Here is a 14,753-nt window from a genome sequence, read left to right as displayed (position 1 = left end):
TCTCTAGACTTTTTAAAAAAGCGCTGAGTGTAAATACTGAGTTCCCTTTCCAAAAATATGTGCTATTAAGATGAAACAAGAAAAAGAATGATTACTGTGTGATTACTAGGCTTTTTGCTCTTGTATGCAATGCCTCTTAGGAAAAATACTCTCTCCAAATGGGTGTGTATGCTGAAAAGGGGAAAAGAAAAGGAAGTACAGCTGAAGATTAAAACAGACCCCATTCTCTTGAAATTTATTCAGGATGTAATTAATTTTATTTTAACAGAGAATTTCAAAGGCCCTTCTTTTTTCCTTAAACTACTTGTTAATAGTGGTACAAAGGTGCTGTGGGAATTTTTGTATTATGTTAGTGTGGATAAAGTGAAGGTTCATACGGCCAGGATTCTCACCTGGCCCTGGTTGGCTAGCTCACTACACTTTGTGGGTGATATGTTGTTATTGGCTCTATATACACATGGTGGCACAGCTGCAAGGCTGCAGGAGAGCAGAGGCAAGACTGGAGTGGTGGCAGTGCTGAGGACAGAGACTTAGACGGCTGCAGGGGATAGAGAGGCCCAGAGGCAGAGACCGCCTTGCTGCATGCAGACTTGCTCTGAGCGGACGGGATTCTAGTGATTGACCTGCTGTCGTGGTAATAAAGTTGGGTATAAATCCTTTCACCCCAAGAACGTTACATTGTCATTCTTTGGTTTCATTGAATCCATAATAAACTTGTCCAGGGCTGAAATCCATTGGCAATACAGTTAGTATAAGGAATTCACATCTCTTGGCTTCAAGGACTTAAACTGCCATTTTATTTTTTGATGAACAGTTTTTAAAGATTTTCAATGAAGACAAAAAATAAAATATTAAACAGCACTAACAAACTTGCTTATTGTCTTTAAACCTTTTCTTCTTTTTCTCTTGTTTCCACAGATTGGAGCATATTTTAGCAGCATATTAGCTGAGAAATTAAAGCTTAATACTTTCCAGGACACCGGAAAGAAGAAACCACAAGTTAATGCTAAAGATAATTATTGGCTGGTTACTGCTCGATCCCAGAGTGCGATTCATAGCTGGTTCTCTGACTTAGCAGGAAATAAACCACTTGCAATTTTGGCCAAAAAGGTATTATGAGTTTCTTATATTGTTTTAATTGTGATCTTATAGAAATAAAGATGTTTGAAATAATGTTCAAGTATATATTTCTCTTCCCCAATTCTCTCTAACACTCAAAGCCTCAAAGGCAGGTGGTATATTGTACCAGGTGTGTGCTGCACATAAGCATTTCCCTTTTTATTTTGATGCTATGTGACGCTTAGGACAACTTTGGACCTAAACATTGCACATAGGGAGCAGTTTACGTGTACTTTAGGTAGACACAGTTTTAAAATCAAGACTAGGCAATAAGACATCATTTATTTCAGTGTACATTTTCAGTTTTCTTAGGCCAGGATGTCCAAACTGTTGTGTGGAAATCCTTGTTTTGATGTTATTTCCATGTCTTGAAGAGTAACTACCTTTTAAGCTAACTCTCCTTCCTAACAAGTAAGATAAAGAGTGATTCTGTGTGTACTCGAAAAACTTTTTGAAAATGTTTAGAACAAAAGAAGCAGATTCAATCATAGCTCCTGGTTTTTTTGGAGGGTGAGGTAAGAAGGTTCTTTAAAAATTTTTGTCTTTGATCATTTTCCTCAAGTGGAAAATTGATATACAGATTCAACAATCTTAGAGTCCGAATAATATAAAATGTCCTGAAATTTAGATGGAAATAGAAAACTCCCCCTAGTCTTGATCTCTGACTTCTTATGTACCTTTCAAATAACCCCATGGGTCTTTCTCATCTTCCCTGCACCCTTCAGTTTTAGGGGTGCCCATCTTCTGCTCTTGATATTAAGTTTTTGTGTATTAGTTTGGTGCAGGCCCAGTTTGAAGGAGAGCTCTTTTTTTAATTTGCTTGCTTGTTTTCTCAAGTAGCTCTTTGAAAACAGTGCCTACAGATCCAGTTGACTTTATTTTGCCCTAGTGCCATAGCATTGTGGTGCCTTGCATAGATTTTAGTCATTAAAGGCAACTGAAATCCTTGAAAAGAACAGCAGTCAGCGGTAGTGGCTCTGTCTCCACACAGGCTGAAGCATGGAGCATTTCTTTTCCAGTGGTGAACCTTTACCGTGCGGGCCCACTTGGCCTGTGAAGTGTAACTGAAGGCCGTAGAAGTCTGAGGGCATCCTTTGGTATTCGATGGCTTTCTACCCATAATCCATACGCTCCATGTTGCATAGTGCCTTCAACTCCCATGTAGCCAGCCTGACCCCTTCTTCTCAGCCTGACACCTTCCTCTTTTTTATAAACTTTTAGAATACATTTTTTGGCTATTTCCTGAAAATGAATACGGTGAGGAATCAATGCCTTTCCTTTAGGGGTTTAGTGGTCGCTCATCTTTTAGGAGGGAGATGAATCACGGTGCAGTGTATTAGCCATTGTTCTTCTCTCTTTATTAGGAGCTGCCTCTGGCCAAGTCAGGTGTTCCTCAGGTAAGCCCTGACGTTAATTCTTTGTAAAGTTAAACATGTTTTCTTTATAAAACCATTGACTATACCTTAAAGTATTCATTTCTTCGGCATTTCAAGGGTCCATCCCTTCCCCTCCCCTTCTTAGCATATCATCTTCTTGAGAAGGCAAAGCTCTTTGAATTGGGTAAAAGGTGACATTCTCTGGATGTCTTCATATGAGAAAGCTCGAATATGTTGTCTTTAATTTCTGGTACCTCTCTGTGAGATGGCTTAGTGCAGACGACCTTCATTTTCCTGTTAAGCTCCTGAGTCATCTTCCAGCTCTGATCTAGGTTCAGAATAGTTCCCTCTGTGAGATGGGTCAGTTTTCCAGGCCTGGTTTCCATTCATAAATACACAGTACTCCACAGACTTAGCCACAGAGAGGTCAACAGTGGCCTGTAAAGGGCCTTTTAATTCAATCACTGTCAGGTGGATTTGGAAAACGAGATTTCTGGCCTCTAGGAATAGCTATACTTCTAGCTCTTGAACACTTCACTAGGAATGATGTGTTCATTTCAGGTTACTTTGATTCCTGTGGTCTGTGGGGGTCTTCTTCTGCCTCTGCTACTGCTTAGCAAACAGAGGATGCTGATGGCAACATGCATCCACAGGGGAAGTTGATTCAAGGGAATCCCTTTGATGGATGGAAAACCATCATCTGCCATGTGTCTTCATTTTCTTTTGGTATTTAGAAGCAGCTCTAGCTTTATGTAGAAACCAAACAACTGTCCAGTAATTGCCTAGGTTCAGCCACAAGGTAAAGTCAGGTGGTTTCTTTTGCCGAAAATTGAATCCATGACTGTAATGAATTCATACTTGAGTCAGTGTGAACGTATTTTCCTTCCTGAGCTGGCCCAAAGTGTAAATTTGACAAAACCATCAATCTGTGTCTTCTTCCTTAATAAAGTAACCTGCTTCACATAACTTTCTTCTGAATTCTAAAGCACTTGATTTGGGCCAACCATTTCTCTTAGGGTCCTGCCAGTAGGCACTGAGGTAAAGGTTTACCTTGGCTTGTTAATAATAAGACCTGTAGCTCAGTTTTACTTGCTGTTTCGTCTAAACATTTCATATGGTCAGAAGAAATTTTTCTCTCAGTTGCTGTTCAAAAGAAATTCTTAGGCATCTATAAAAGACACTATTAGTAATGTTTCTTTGGAGGCACTAACTTTACTTTTTTGCATTTGCCTATTTTTTAGGCCTTGATCTTGTAATTTTTTGTATACTCAATGAGAGGCGACCTGACCTTAAATGCTAAAAATTCACTCACAGATCTCATACTATATGTTCTAGTGAAAAGGAACAGCTCAGGTCTTGAATATATAAGCCTGTGCTTTTCTCATCCCTGGCCTAAACCATAGTAAATACAGAGTCTTGTGCTCCATGAAGGATGTGCCTTGTAAGCTAACTTTTTAGGGAATTTCTTTGTCAAAATGCATCACGGTGGTCTGCGGAGTGGGCATCTTACAGCTGTGACCTGCGTGGCTTTCATCTACTTTCTGGTTCTGTTTGTGATGTGTAGCCACCTATGCACAGGGGTTATGTTCTGAAGGCAGGAACTGTACTTGACCAAAGATCTAGTAGGTTCCCCATAAAGTGCAGTATGTGGGGCACACTGCGTCTCAGTGCCCAACCAGGAAGCTTTTCCTACAGCACTTAAGCACCTTGATGTTTCGTCTATAAGAACGAGGTGAAATAGTTTGTTTTAAAGGGTCATGTGCAAAAAATATGGGTTTTTTAATTTAGGGGTCACACTTTGTATCAAATGTGTGAATAGTCAAATTTGTAACATATATATGATGCAAAAAATCCACTGTCTGAGCTAGAATTTGACTAAGAGAAAAATGCCATGCTATGTGAATTGGTTAGTTGGTTTGAAGCCTTAATTTCTGGCAGAAAAATCAAAGATGATTTTGGGGCACAAGACCAGGGTTCTTGATGTCCTTGGTGGTGGTCTCGAGGGTCCTCTTAGGAGAGGGTCACCTCCATGGCTTGAAAACAGTGTGGCTGCCATGGAGAAATCTTGAAAACCGGCAACAGAATAAAAATTCTTATAATTTCAATACATGTAGTTATTTTGCTTTACCCTTCTAACCAGTCTCTGAGGCGACAGCATTGGTATTACCACATTCATGGATGAAGAGCCTGGGAGTGATGTGTTTAACCAGACAGGCCAGGGCCAGGAATGGAGCTCAGTCCCAGTGCTCCCACCTGCTGCATCAGAGCCGACGTACTCTGCCCATGTCTTCCTCTGTATTCAGAAACTGAATAAATTGCATACAGATGAACGGGCTATTCCTGGGATACTTAGGAGGAATTCTTGAAGAGTGGATTAACTCTTTCAAACCATTCAGTAGTACATTGGGATACTAATTTGTTAAATAGCACCTTTGTGGTCTGGAAGAAATAATTAACTGCCTCAAGTGTCTACTTTAAACCAGTGAATTAATTACCCTGCTATTTCTAGCTCAGTGTTTATTAGGCAGATTCACTGATCCATCATTTTAGTCTGTATTTTAAATTGTGGGCTAAAGGCAGTTTATGAAGCTTTCTGGAAATTGTTATTCTTATGAAATGCTACAGTTGGAAAGCTTTATACAAAAAAATGTTATTTGGTAACACATAGAATGGGGACAGTTTTTCACTTGATCTGTCCCTTCCAATTTTGAGATAAACCCCTTGGAGGACTGTTAGGAAATTATTTTCCCTGTTTTGATGATAGGATGAGTAGCTATCAGTATCTGAGAATTTGAAAATAATTTTTTGTAAACAAGAATGCACAACTGATAAAGATGTGCTGCCGATATACTGAACATAGTTTTGATTCTTAATGAAAATCGGCTTAAATTTTTTTTTTAAGCTGCACATAGTGTTTAAAAATCTATCAAGGATATAGTTTCTTATAGGCAACAGGGACTTAGACTCTCTTTTGCTTCCCCTTAATGTTGGCCTAGTGATGAACATAATATGTGTTTAATATAAATATGTTACTTCTTTTTAGGTTCCCATCCTTAGTAAAAAAGAAGATGTTTTTGCATATTTAGCTAAATATTCCGTGCCAATGGTTCGAGCAACGTGGCTGATCAAGATGACTTGTGCCTATTACTCTGCTATTTCTGAAGCTAAAATTAAGAAACGTCAGGCTACTGATCCCAATTTAGGTAAGTGAGGCAGTGTGGTGCATTTTACATTTCATTATTGAGTCTGCAAGTCTCTGTTCCCTGGAGCCTGTTGACATAACCAGCAAGGTGAGTGATAAGCCAGTGGGGAGGCTCAAGGTCAGTCAGGGTGTGCATGGAGGAGCCGTTCAGCGCTCACTCAGGCCCAGGACCCCACCTCCTCAGGTTCTCTGGGGTCACCTCAAAGTAAGTCCTGCATCTGAGCACTTTTTTCACCCCACAGTTACTGAGATGCTGGTTCAAGGCACCATCACCTCTTGTCTGGGTACAGTGGCCACCTCCTAACTTGTCTCCCTGCTTTTACTTTGGCTTCTTCCATTCTAGTCTCTCCACAATTTCCACACTACTTGGTAAGCCTACATCAGATCACATTGTGTCCCTATTTGTAACTTAACAATGCTTCCTGATTACAATTTGAATAAAGAGCCAGAATCTTTCCTGTGGCCACTGAGGCCGACCATGATCTGCCCCCTCTTCCTCCTTTCTGTTCTGGCCACACCGCCTTCCTTCTGTCCACCACCAGGCTCTCTCCTTTCTCAGGGCTTCTGCATTGCCTCTTCTTCATGGTTGGGTTGCTCTTCTTTAGGACATTTGCATGCTGCCTCCTTTTCACTGAGGCTTTGGCTCAAGTGTCTTTTCCTCAGGAGGTTTTCTCTGGCCACCTAACCAAACAGCATTCCCTCTCTCCTCCCCTTCCTCATGCTTATGTTCCTGTGTGTTGTTAGTTTATTCACAGCATGTTGCACTGTCTGAAATTACCTTTGAAAATTTTATGTCATCTTTCCCCCCGAACTACACACACACACGCAGGAGTGTGTGCTCATTCAGGTGTGTGGTAGGTATTTGTTGAATGAAGTAAAGGGAAACTATTGTCAGAATCTCCACTCTTGGTGAATAGACTGACTCATTGAAGTGGTGCTAAAGCATGCTTTATAAAAGGTCCAATGTTACATTAGAACTGTGCACAGAGAATTATATATAAAGATGTCCATTTAAAGATTAGGTAACTAATAACTGTATTAAATATTAAAAATTAAATAAACAAATAACTATGAAATGGAAACATGTTTATGATTTTTTAAGGGAAGCCCCAACTCCAGAGCTCTGAGGAACAAGGAGAGGAAGTGCAGCTGTCCTGAGATGCTAGGCAGCACCCAACTAGATGAGTGAGTCAGGGAGTGGGGGGGTTGGGCTCCGCTCTCCTGAGGAGCTGGGAAGTGGAGCCCACTCCAAACACATGAAAACTTACATGCAAAAACAAAAGAAAACGTGGCTGAATTCCATGGTTGCCACCTTTAAGTTCAGCATTTTCTTGTGTGTGTGAAAACAGACAAGCAAAAATGACCTGTCCTGAAAAAGAAACAAAAACTGTATTTTATAGACAATACTTAAATATCTAGGGGAAAAAAATGGGAGGGAATAATCCCCAAAGTTAACAATGGTTGTCTCTGAATGTTCACAGTAGTATTTTGTTAATTCTGTACTTCTAATTTGTTTTTTGTCAGCTATTTCATCACCTGCTTATTATTGGGGAAAACAAAAGAAATGCTCCCTTTTGATTACTGAAGTAATATATTCTCATCACAATATTTTCAAGTGGTGCCGAAGCATAAACAGTGTAATGTTCATGTTTCTCTCCTTCCTTCTTCATGTTTTCCTTCTTGGACTTCCCTTCATTCATATACTCAAACATATATGTGCAATTGTCTTTATATTTTATATGTACTTACAATTTTGTTATTTATGTGTGTTCATATTTTATGCTTATGTATATATGCACTTATTAATACTTCTCTCTGGAGCCTGGACATCCAGTTGCTCATGAGCCATCTCCACTTTGATGATTGATAGGCATCTGAAACCTAATGTATATCAAATCAAAGCCTTGATTTCTCACCATCCCTAAACTTGGGTCCTCCTCAGACTTCTCCTTAGTAAATGTTACGTGTAGTCCCTGGGTGGATAATTTTGTCATTCTGGTCTTTTATCTTTCTCTCCAGACTCCACATTCAGTCCCTCAGCAAATCTGTCCACTTTACTTACAAAACATCAGATCCTACCAGTAGTCGTTCTGCCTCTGCCGCCACTGCCCTGAAGCACCACCACCTTTGCCTGTTCTGTTTCCAGAGCCTCTGGCTAATGGTGTTTTTGTTCTTGCTCTAATGACAGCTTTCTACCTTGTTACCAGGACGTAAGTCACGCTCCACACCTATGCTCAGAATCCTCTGATGGCCCCTGTCTCACTGGGATGTGTACCTCGGCCAGTGCCAGCAGCCTGTGCTCATGTTGCTACTGCAGGGCCTTGACCTGAGGGTGCCGCTGTCCCTCCCACCCTCAGATGTCCACGTGGCCTGCTTCCCACCCACCCATTGCTGTCTTAGCTCAGATGGCATTGCTTAAGAGAAGCCTTCTGAGACCACTGCAGTCAAAACATCAGCACCCCGTCACTATGCTATATTTTCTTGCATTATTTTTCTCATAGCTCTTAATACAATTAATAAATTAAAATATAACATGAGCTCATGGTATATCTTGATTTATTAATTGCCTGTCTTCACTCATGCCCAGCCATCAGATTTCTGCATGAGAAACTTAGTCAGATTTGTTCAGTGCTGGATCTCCTAGGACTGTAGTTGGCATACAGAAGATGCTCAGTAATTTTTAAGACAAATAAGTAATTAGTCCTGTAGCATTTATAAGTGTATGTTTTTTCTTTTTAAATTTGCTCCCATTCAAACCCTTGAAACTTCTAGATCGGCAGCTCTAATGGAGAGACTGCTTATGCTTTCCTTAGATTCATTTCACTTTCTTTGGTAACTTGTTCCTATCATTGTTTTCCTTGATACTCATTTAAATCTGATTTTAACTGTCACAGAAAAGCAAAAAAGGGTGGTCATGCAGGAATGATACTGCCAGGTGAAACTTGAAACAATTTTAGGGCATGTCCAAGTCTGATAGACCCTCGTCATTTGCAAAGAAGGTGTAGTTTTTAGGAATCCCAGATAGATGTATCACCAGAACCATATGATATCCTCTACCAAGTGGGGGAAACCTAGCTCTTTTATTTCCAGCCAAGAATCATGGCTTTCTTGTTGGATTCATTACTTTTACCATTAATTTTCTTACCATTGTAACAAGATGGTTTTCAGGGGGGATTATTTTCTGTTCCCTAAAGCTAAATTTCTACTGTTTGCTCCCCCAGTGGATGGTCGATTAAGTTCTCCTGGTAGCTATGTTTTCTTTTGTAAGTCACATAACACACATGATTCTGTCTTTTTTTTTTTTTTAAAGGGCCAGGTAGTTTATTTGAATGCCACCCCTGGGTGATGTTCCTGCAGCCTGGGCACTACAGGCCGGAGAAGTCACACCCAGCAGGGCAGGCAGCAAGTTTTTAAAGAAGGCAGGGGGAGGGAGAGCAAAGGTGTACATTGGCTCGAGGATTGGCTCGTCTAGGGTACGTGGGGGTCTCTCATTGGCCTTTAACCAGGTACTAGAAAGTTACCACTAATCCTTTAGCTTGGGGGAAGAGCTCTAGTTGGGATGGTTATCCCATCAGGCTCTGGAATGTTGTCAGACCGGAACCTGTTGGTCTCTTCACCTTGTTTGGTGAGGCCTGGGGTTGTCCATTAGGCTCACCCCTTCCCCTGTTGCCTGCAGCCTAACATTCTAGCCTTTTGGTCATAATGGGCGACTCCTGGCTGACAAGGGGCATCGTGGTGGGGGAGTTTAAGGCTGGTTGATGGCCAAAGGCTCAGTTAGGAGGGGCGAGTACTCATGCAGCAACAGTTGATTAACTTTTATGTGTGAAATTTCTGGCATGAGCTGTTGAAGGAACTTTAAAACACATGGGGCAATTGAGAGTAAACCACAAACTGTTATTAAGGGGCAAGGCAGAGGCATTAGCCAGGCCATTATGGGGGACTGGAATTTTGGATCAAGTTTACATTTCAATGACTAGTATTGGGATTTAGTATAGATAAGACTGCATTATTGAAACAATACTTTTCTCTAAAATCACCCTCATTTTTATTAGAAGTAGCTAGATTAAGAAAATAATTAATAGTGGGCTTGATTATTTGCATAAGTGCAGCAAGAAGAGCAATTGATTACATAGGCTCTTTTAAATATGCTTTGCTGGAACTTTTTATAAGGAATTTAAGATTGGACTTTTAAAGGCTTCTTGAGGTCAGAAAGCCAAGCTAGACTTGCCCTCAGGTTGTGCCTGCAGTACCTGTACATTTGGGTGAATTCTTCTCTTCTCTGAGGTTCTCAAGACATTCTTGAGGTTCCTGCACCTGCCAGGTAGTGACCTTCTTTACTTACCTGGTAAGGCTGCTGGGAACTCTGTAAGCAAGGTACCAGGCCAGTTCTTCTAAGGGGCTTTGTTGGCTTTATAAAGACAATCTTAGTTCCTTAAAGCTGTCTGTTCATATCTGAGTTTACATACATGTCTCTCAGGTATGACATTCTAGTCAAAGCCTTAGTAATATAATCAGTGTTTTTAATTGGTCCTTTTACAAGGAAAGCAGATTCTTATTGAACTTGTGCAAATAAACATACTGCCGTGAAATATAAAAATAGTCACTGAGAGTTTTTAAATTCTGGAGGGATCAGGTAGAGAGAAAGATAAAGTTTCAGTTCTGCTTATAAAGGCAATCATTTACTAAACTGCTGTCAGCTTAAGAGAAAAAAGCTTAAAACACTTTATCAACAACATTTGAAACAAAAAGTCACAAAATCATCTTCCTTAGTTTACTTAATCCTATATAACTAATATCTGTTCTGCTGAAATCTAGTTCTTTGCTAGCTTAGGAGTAATAAAACAGTGACTATAAGTGACAAAAGACTTAGAAATGACAATGGTTAAAGACCTGACAAGAGCTTACTGTAAGACAGTTGACATAAGGAAATTCTGATATTTCTGTAACATAAAACATTCAATAACAAAGTTTAGCATCATTCCCTTTGACAGTGCTTTCCAGGTAATTAAGCAGGTAATTATATATCAGATAAATAAGCCAAATTAGCCAAATACTTTCTCCAATGAGAAAAAGTTCCTTTGACATGTTCCAGGGACCCTCTGGAAAATATCAGAGTTAACTAGAGGTAAAAGTACCTTTTTGAATTTTATTATTTTTTTTGGCACTTGCTTAAATAGGATTATAGATTGCCATGAAGCAATACTTATCCATTTAACCAGAATGACAACAAAATACCTCAAAGGCAAATAAAGAAGGTTACACAGTTGTTAGCAAAGTTCAGCTTTTAGTCCTTTCAATATTAAGATCTCATTTTCTTAAATACTCTGACAACTCACTGAGACTTTAAGCATGAGAAACTGCTTTGATAAAACAGAGAACCCTTTGCAATCTTTCAATATTAAGAGCAGACTAACAGTTAAGAAAACTTTGTCTTTTTAACTGAAAACAAAATTCTAATTTTGCTGTGTACTTGATACTGAGACTCACTTGCTTTAATTTTATATAGCATGACTATATTAAATTCTTCTAAAACTTTCTACAACTTTCTTCTTATATTCAGAGTTCTCTCTCTAAATAAACAGCTGTACTTTAGAACAAAGTTACTTTTTATTATCAAAAGACACATTCTTTAGCATGCAGAAATGTTTTCTTTATTACTTTAAGTAGTTTTAATTAGAACTTAAAACCAATAGGTACCTTAATTTTTAGTGAACACTGAGAAATAGGCTACTGTAAACTGTTACACTAGCATTCTTCAGATTGATACAGCTATGAATGTATATTATCATTTTTGGAAATGTGCTTTATGGCACAATTTCTTATTAGGCACAAAATATGTCTATATAACTTAGCAAACTTTAAGAATTTTGGTTACTACAAAAATTCTCAGGCTGTTTGCATATATATACACTTTTATACATTAATACAATATTATTATTAAGATATTTATTTGCTAGGCTTGTTTGCTTATTTTTAGCAACTATTCTAGATTACTTACAAAACCCTTACTGAATATTAGACAAAGCCAAGCCTTTAAGCATTTTATTCTTAAAAGATTTAGAGATAATATCGACTGAAATGACCTTAGGTAAACTTAGGCAGCTGATAACAAGGACATGCCTGCCTCAGCTAAATCCAAATTAGCATTAATGCTTAACATTTTTATCAGATTTTCTGGAAGTTTTAGAATGCCCAATTTTCACAAGCGCTTGTTTTTAAATAAAATATTTTTCATCTATACACCTAGACACACAAACGTACAAACTGAGATACAGTGACTACTGTCAGCAACACCTCCCACACAAAAACATATACACAGACAGACAAACCGATATGAAGACTTGAGTCACTGATATCTAATTGCCTTCCCTCTCCTCAGCTTCCTGTCTGTGGCCTCTGGAACCAGAGGGCGGGAGGAGCGTGTTCTGGGGGGGAAGACGGCAGTGAAGGCGGAAGGAGTGGGGGAGGGGGTGATGCAGCCACCAGAAGAGGGGAGCAGGACAATGGCATGGTTGAGAATACAGGACTTTAAGATGGCGGTGACACGTATGAAGACAAAGGACTTAAAGATGGTGGTGGAGAGAGGGGGAGGGGATCGCGAGCTGAGGGAGGCGGGCGACAGAGGTTTTTCTGGCGGATCTGAAAAGGAAGGACTGAGCAGAGTAAGAGACTGACAATCTTTAACTGGAGATCGGGCCAGGAGAACCTGAGTCATTGAACACTTAACATAAAGGTCTGGGCGGGAGCGCAAAGTCCAAAAAGCCTGCACATATGGGAATTCACCCTACTCTCCGCTCCAGTGGCAATAATTGATCAAGGTGATGAGGAGGCTAAAATTGAAAGTTCCCTCAGGGGACCAGCGAGGTTGATTGTCCAAGGGATACTGAGGCCCGGCCTCAGAGCAAAGGAAGACTAGCTTCTGTTTGCGAACTTCCCGGGACAAACATAGAGTAGCCAAATTAGAACTGAGACACCGCAATGGGGTCTGAACCGCTGCTTTTGAGGGCTGGCTCCCCATGTCTGTGCCACTCCCCAACTAATCCCACTGAGAGGAGCGCCCAGTGTCCCAAGTGTGCCAAGTCAGGGGAGACGTCCTGGGAGCCTGGATGAGGGACTTCTCCCCCACTGCAGGGCCAGGGGCGGGCCGGATGCCCGCAGACGTCCTGGGGTCTGGGGTAGGGACATCTCCCGTACCTCAGGGCCAGGGGCGGGCCAGATGCCTGCAGAGGGTGGGTCACCTGGACGTACATACGATTTCTAACGGACCAGGTGAAACAGAGTTAGGGAGGGAAACAGACCGGGGGAAACTGAGGACTCACTGGAAAATAGTCCACGCAGCAGAGAGCAGGCTGAGGTCCCGGGTCGGGGAAGGAGGGGGCGGAGCCACCGGTGGCCAGTCTGGGCCCGCACTGATACTCCTTCCTGGGTTTTGGCACCATATGTAAGATAAATTCCAATAAATTCCAACCGAAGTAAGCAGGCAAAGAGAGGCAACAAAGGGCCAGGTAGTTTATTTGAATGCCACCCCCGGGTGATGTTCCCACGGCCTGGGTACTACAGGCCGGAGAAGTCACTAATTCTGTCTTTTGACTTAGTTTATTTACAGAGTATTATAGTTCATGGGTCTTTAGGATCATTGATGTGAATGTCAAATCCATGAAAGTCAAGTTCCTACTGTACAGTTTGTTATGGTAGAGTATAAAAGCTTTAATCTAAGAATGCTTAAGGCTAAAAGTGAAAATATTTACCAAACACATGGGTTTTAGGAGTTCACCCCAACCCCTATGTCTGGCATTTTGGAAAGAGCTTTGGGTGTTAACTCCAAGTGGCAGGCTGGGTGATTTAGAGCAAAGTCCTTAGTTTCTCCAGAGATCAGTCATCTCAGTCTTGATCCAATCTACAGTCCATGTTGCCTTTGTCATTTTTTTTTAAGTCTTTTTTTCTGGAACAGTTCTTCACCTTTTCTTTTTCTTGATGTTGGTATTTTGAGGGGACAGAGCACTTATTTTGTAGGCTGTTCCTTGATTTGCGTTTGTCCAATTCCTCATGATTAGTTATGAGGGTAGGGGCACAGTGGAAGCCATGCCATGTGTGTCTCAGCACACCCTACCTCACTGTCCGAGTACTGGTGGTGAGACTGATAAGGTGTGCCTACCAGATTTCTCCACTGCAAAGCCACTATTTTGCTCTTTATAATTAATAGGTAATTTAACTATGTAAATATTCAGCTCCTCTTTCTATAGTTTCACATGTGTTTTTAAAATGCAAGTGTAGTGTGTTGTTTATACTATGGTATAAGCACATGGTTTCAAATATCTGATCTTGATTTATTGTCACCTTGTTATACCTGATACCTGTCACATTCTGCTTTGCAGCACCTTCCTCAACTTCTTTAAGTAAGTTATACATGCATTTGGAAGCATTTGGCTGGGATGACACAGTCATAATATAGCACGTTTCACACACCATGCAAACTAACAGCCAAGCAAGCACACACATATATATGTGTTGAATTGGATTAAATTGCGTACACTTCAGAAGATTAACTTGCAGTAATAGGTTCTATGTTCTGGCTTTGATGGCAAAAAGAACCATTCAGCACATTTGGGGCAAGATTGACTATTGAGTGTCATCCCTTTCTGGCATTGGTTTTATGACTTCTGTTGTCTTGATGATTGTTCTTAGGATTTGTAAAGTGTTTCCAGTAGAAAATGGTCTTTATTTCTTTGTAATAGAAACATATGTTTTATTTTCAGTTCCCACATTCGGTGTTGGAATAGAGCTATAAAGCACTGCTGTTTGATTTTATTGAAGGGAGTTTTTCCTAAAGTTAAGTGGGCTAACAGCAACAAGGGAGCAGGCCCCGTTGTGTACATCCTTTAAACACAGCGACACAGAGATCTTCACTATCATTATGCAGAGAGTCTCGGATCTGAAATGCAGATTAAATGGGTTGTTGCTCTGGGGAGCTTGCAGCAGGCAGAGGTGTACCCAGCAGGGTGTACCCCAAAGTGAGAAGGGTGGGAGGGGCCTTGGGTTCACATGGTATCTCAAGA

At 40.6% G+C, this 14,753-nt stretch overlaps 1 protein-coding gene across 10 annotated transcripts in view; it reads left to right on the top strand.

Annotated features, from left to right (window-relative positions):
* Positions 1-14,753, top strand: part of MED12L (mediator complex subunit 12L) — a 317,585-nt gene that overhangs the window by 32,472 nt on the left and 270,360 nt on the right. For 7 of the 10 annotated variants that reach the window (XR_005058495.2, XM_037008237.2, XM_037008241.2 and 4 more), the window contains exons 3-5: positions 919-1,110; positions 2,484-2,516; positions 5,539-5,698. Coding sequence is in view for 9 of the 10 variants with exons in the window: in XM_037008237.2 (XP_036864132.1) it covers positions 919-1,110; positions 2,484-2,516; positions 5,539-5,698 (385 nt within the window). In the remaining variant the exon portion in view is untranslated. The remainder of the gene's footprint in view (positions 1-918; positions 1,111-2,483; positions 2,517-5,538; positions 5,699-14,753) is intronic. The other 3 variants (XM_037008243.2, XM_037008239.2, XM_037008238.2) reach the window with 1 other exon arrangement.

This window comes from Manis javanica, chromosome 3, assembly GCF_040802235.1.
Source record: "Manis javanica isolate MJ-LG chromosome 3, MJ_LKY, whole genome shotgun sequence".
NCBI lineage: Eukaryota > Metazoa > Chordata > Mammalia > Pholidota > Manidae > Manis > Manis javanica.
This window is presented reverse-complemented; position numbering and strand designations above follow the sequence as displayed.